This window comes from Erigeron canadensis, chromosome 3 (assembly GCF_010389155.1).
Source record: "Erigeron canadensis isolate Cc75 chromosome 3, C_canadensis_v1, whole genome shotgun sequence".
Classification (NCBI taxonomy): domain Eukaryota; kingdom Viridiplantae; phylum Streptophyta; class Magnoliopsida; order Asterales; family Asteraceae; genus Erigeron; species Erigeron canadensis.
The window spans coordinates 35,485,886-35,491,259 of NC_057763.1; the positions used below are offsets into that span (position 1 = coordinate 35,485,886).

The 5,374-nt window shown below is 36.2% G+C and overlaps 1 protein-coding gene across 1 annotated transcript; it reads left to right on the forward strand.

Annotated features, from left to right (window-relative positions):
* The first annotated feature begins 547 nt into the window (after positions 1-547).
* LOC122593541 (protein NRT1/ PTR FAMILY 3.1-like) lies at positions 548-3,035 on the forward strand. Its single transcript, XM_043765962.1, has 4 exons — positions 548-700; positions 1,017-1,234; positions 1,352-1,911; positions 1,990-3,035. Exons 1-4 carry the CDS (start codon positions 592-594, stop codon positions 2,900-2,902), a joined length of 1,800 nt encoding a protein of 599 aa, XP_043621897.1. The 5' UTR covers positions 548-591; the 3' UTR covers positions 2,903-3,035.
* Positions 3,036-5,374: the final 2,339 nt, after the last annotated feature.

Here is a 5,374-nt window from a genome sequence, read left to right on the forward strand (position 1 = left end):
GAAAAAGTACATGCATATAAATTTGGTTATTTTTTGGAAAACCATCACGGCATCACATAGATGTTAATAACAATGCTCGATCACATGAAATTTTATAACTATATATAATCTAGGCTAGCAAACTTTACATCATGTATATGTATGAGAGATCCTTCCCAAGACGGCAATTAATTAATTGAAGTACTATTCACAAAATTACTATTACTATATATAAACATGACAATAATAACTATGAAAACTAAAAAACCAAGGGTTGGTGATTCGACATATAGGCATGTTGTCGATAAGTGACATTATTATTATTATTATTATATAAAGAAGAAGGAGATTGAAATGTCTTGGTTCACCAAAGTTGGCCAGTAATTTGGTTGGTTTGATTTTTAATCTATCTTTCTTACTCACTCACTATCACATTATTCAATATATATAGATATAGATGCACATCAAGAGGTACCCCACTCTGTCAATCATTCATACTACTACTTGTTACTATGCTTATAAATATTCTTGTTAGCCATTCGATCATTCTGAAATTAATTAAGCTCCCTCCACAACTTCAAACTACTCCAAAACCTCAGAATTAATTAGAAGATGAAAGCAGAGAAGGAAAACGTGACGGGAAATGAAGAAGAAAGTATTAATAAGATGGTAAAGCAAAAGAGGAAGCTTGGTGGGATCAAAACCATGCCATTCATTCTTGGTACGTATAGTATAGCGTTCTTTTTGTAAGATTTTAGTAATTCGAACGCCTGTCGTACACTCGTCCGTCACGATACTCATGATCATGTCATTGTTGTAGATGAATTAAGGTCAATCAGATCAATATTTTTCTAATTAATAACTTGGAAGTATTCATATGTTGGTAAGAAATGAATATAAAGCTAAGTCCTCCAAATACTAATAACGTTAATACAAGTATCTATATATCTACCATGATATTAATTTTCCCTATGTTTTTTTTTTTAATGAAAAACTAATATATATATATATATATATCCTTTGATTGAATTTCACAGCAAATGAGATATGTGACCGATTCGCCGCCACTGGTTTCAATGCCAATTTGATAACATACTTAACAGAACAACTCAACATGCCACTGGTGAAGGCATCCAACACCCTGACTAACTTCGGTGGTGTTGCTAGTTTTATGCCCATTATTGGTGCAATTGTTGCCGACTCTTTTGCTGGTCGCTACTGGACCATCATCATCGCCTTGCTCATTTACGAACTGGTCTGCATCTCAATACATACTAATTAACCATTTATCTCTACCACGTACCCCCAAACATCCATTCATAAATTAGTATTAGTAGTCTTTAATATTTTTTTTTATTATCAATTCGATCAGGGAATGATCCTTGTGACCATATCATCAATCTTGCCCCAGTTCCGACCACAACAATGCCCCACTCAAGTGAACTGCAAAGAAGCGTCACAGTCTCAAATGTCGGTCCTTTATATCTCCCTCCTTTTAACATCAGTTGGTTTAGGAGGCATACGGCCTTGTGTCGTTGCATTTGCTGCAGATCAACTAGACATGAAGAAACTGAAAACTCAAGCGAAAAACTGGAATTTCTTTAATTGGTACTACTTTTTGTTATCACTAGCAAGTCTGTCTGCACTCACACTGGTTGTGTATATACAAGATAATGTGAGCTGGGGTTGGGGTCTTGGGATACCAACGATTGCAATGGTCGCTGCGTTTTTTGTGTTTTTAATAGGCTCCCCAATTTATCACAAAGTCAAACCTGAAGGAAGTCCGTTTGTTAGACTGGCCCAAGTTATGGTTGCTGCTTTCAAAAAGAGGAAAGTCGTGTTACCAGTTGATGATCAACTTCTTTATGAAAACAAAGAGCTCGATTCAAGTATTTCTAAACATGGCAGGCTTGTTCATACCCATCAATTAAGGTAAACATACATTAATTAAAAACTTTAGCTTCTTATATATTTTTTCAGTTGGTTTATCCTGTGATTGTGCTTTTGAAGGTGGTTTGATAAGGCTGCAATAATAACCCAAGATGACACCGACCTCCTTTCAAACTCACCGAAACCTTGGAGGATTGCTACTGTCCATAGAGTTGAAGAACTAAAATCCATCATTCGACTGTTGCCAATTGTGTCAACAGGAGTAATATATGTGATGGCGTACTCGCACCAAAATAGCTTCACCATCATGCAAGCTCGGACCATGGACCGACACCTGGTCAAAAGTAGCTCATTTGAAGTACCTGCGGCTAGCATGGCAGTCTTTGATGTCCTAGCCTTGATTGTTTCCATTGCCTTGTATGATCGTTTATTTATCCCCTTTGCACACCGCATCACAAAGAACCCTGCGGGCATCACGTGTATACAGAGGATTGGCGTTGGCTTCATCATAAGCATCTGTGCAACATTTGTCGCATCGTTTGTTGAGGTTAAACGAAAACACGTAGCAAGTGATCATAATTTACTTGACAAGCCAACTCAGATGATACCGATAAGTGTGTTTTGGTTGATCCCTCAGTACTCACTTCATGGTATAGCCGGAGCATTCTTTTATGTTGGTAAATTAGAGTTTATATATGATCAGGCACCGGAAAGTATGAAAAGCACTGCGTTGGCTCTTTATTGGGCTGCAAATGGATTTGGACAGTATGCGGGAACGTTACTGGTTACTATGGTTCATAAGTTTACTGCAAACGGAAATGGCGGAAATTGGCTGCCTGATAGGAACATAAATAGAGGTAGATTGGAATACTACTACATGGTTGTAACTGGTATACAAGTAGTAAACCTGGTATACTATTATGTATGTGCCTGGCTCTATACCTATAAGCCCTTAGAAGTAATACCAAAAAGTACGGAAGATGGGGACCTAGAGTTGGTTGTAGATAGCTCAGTAGTCAATGTAACGAAGTAAGAAATGTCTACCAAACGATCTTCTTAGAAGATTATATATAGCTACTAATATCACAATTATTAAGAGAGATCACCAAAGAATGTATGTATTAAAATCCGATGTCTATATTCATGTACTTGAGCTTTTAAAAACACAAGTGTAATCTGCTATCACAAAATGGTTCATACTAGCACAACAAAATCAACATCATATCGTGGTTAAGTTTTAAACTCCTCCATCAATTTCCTACAGCAACTTCTGATCCCAGGCTCGTCACGTTTGTGTGTGTTCCATATCCACCACCTCCTCCAGCTCCATTGTTATCATCTGTATCATCATCGCTTTTTGGCTCCTTCTTAATTCGTTTACAGGGTTGCTCTGAATCAGTTTCTGAATCTTCGAAAACATCTGTTTCTTCTTGCTGCTTTCTTTTACCTTTTTGATCTACATCTCTTTGAACAAACTTGAAATTTACATCTCCACTCAAGTCCTTCTTTGTTAGTCTTTGAGAATGTGAAGTCCTACGAGCATATGGTCGCCTTCCTTGCTTACCTCTTAAGGGCTTAGGTGAAGTGTCAGTTTTTGTACTATCTGAATCCCTGAGAGCATACGGTCTCCTTCCTTGCCTACCCCTTGCTCGTTTAGCTGAAGTGTCAGTTTCTGATATGTTAGCTCCTCCAACTGCATTAAATGTGGATCTTTCGTCAGCATATATGTCAACGATACTTCTTGTTCGCACTAAATGTTGTGCATTTTCCTCTGCATCACTGCTATTTTTGTCATCAACTTGTGGCTCCGGAGGTGTCTCTTCTCTCTGTTCACCTCTTGCATTCGGTCTGGATTGTGTTTGTTCTCTTGTTCGGAATGGACTAGTTTTTGATACCCGGGCCATTTTTCTTTTAACAATTTATTTTACCACAATATCTTCAAACTACTGTAAAGACCTTGTCTTTAAGATGGTCTTGATTCCAATACAGCTGGAACAAAGAAAGTTCCTGAAAAACACAACCTATCATAGCACATTTTAGATAAGCAATTCCATTTCTGTAATGATACACATTCACCAAATAAAATTGTTAGAATTAGTATTTCAAATGGGTCATATAGGCCAGGCATCACACTCGGCAACATATCCAATAACTATGAGGCCAACAGGGGTTTCAAATTTCTGAGTATATCAACATAATGTCAATTAACCAAAGGGTTAGCGGTATGTGAGTTGACCCGTCAACTATTAGGTTGTGGGTCCAAATCCCCTAAGGAACAAATGTGTGAAATTGTGTGATGTGTTGATATTTCCCTTTGTAAAAACACATAATGTCAATAAAATATCAAAATCCTAAATTAAACAAAGACTGGTTTTAATTGGATCAAACTCAAATTCAAAGGACATGTGATAGTACAGGAGCTCCAAAAATGTCCAAGACCATGAGCACCATTGTAGAAAGAGCGACATTGGTCATGAACTGTGAAATGAAGTAAATGCACTCAAGCACATAATGTAGAATGGAATACAGGCTAAATTTAAACAACAATGAGACACAATGAACAGATAAAATCAGACCCACAAAAACTTACAGTCAAAGTGATCAATACCCAATTGCAGAATCAAGAAATTAACTTCCAAACACTCAACACAAGTTAAACTAATGTGATAAGAAATCAATATTCTGATCAGAACAACAAGTGCATGAAATTCAGTAATTTCTTTCTACAAGTTCATAATTCCTAGACCTGCACATAATGCAATATAATATCAGGTGAAATTGACGTAAACAAGAACAAGAAACAATAGAATCAAGAAAAGCCTAAATATCCCAGATAACTACACTGTAAATATGAAGTGGAATCTCGACTCAGCCCCAGAAATTAATTTATCAAATTGATCAACGCCCAATTTACTGATTCAAGAAACTAAACTGTCGAATATTCTATATAATGTACTACAAGAAAATGAACAGAGGGAATTTAATCACCCACACCATGTATACAATTCAAGTAATCATGTACCAACCCAAATCAGAAATAACGAATCAGTGATGAAATTCTGAAATAATTAGTAATGTATACATATATATATATACAACAAGATTCTTTAAACAAGGCAAGAAATCGAGTGTAATAAACAATAAAGAGAATCAGTTACTTGGCGATCATCATAAAAGAAGAACGCAATTATTCTAATAATGAAGCGGGAGAAACGGAAATGTACCTATTTGGAATGATATGATGAAAGAATGTAGCAGTAGGTAGTTGATCACAAAATAGTTGGAAGAAGATTGAACACTATGATATTGATCCCTGATAAATTCTTATATACAAAGTAATTATGATTAACTGCAAAATTAAAGTTTGTTATATAATGGCCGGTGTGTAACAGATTTATTCTTACAAAATAACGGATTGGTTATTAAGCCGGGAAAATTTTAACTTGACACGTGGGCCGTGGCCTAACCTTTTTTGACTGGATAATGGGCAATTTACAAAGGGAAA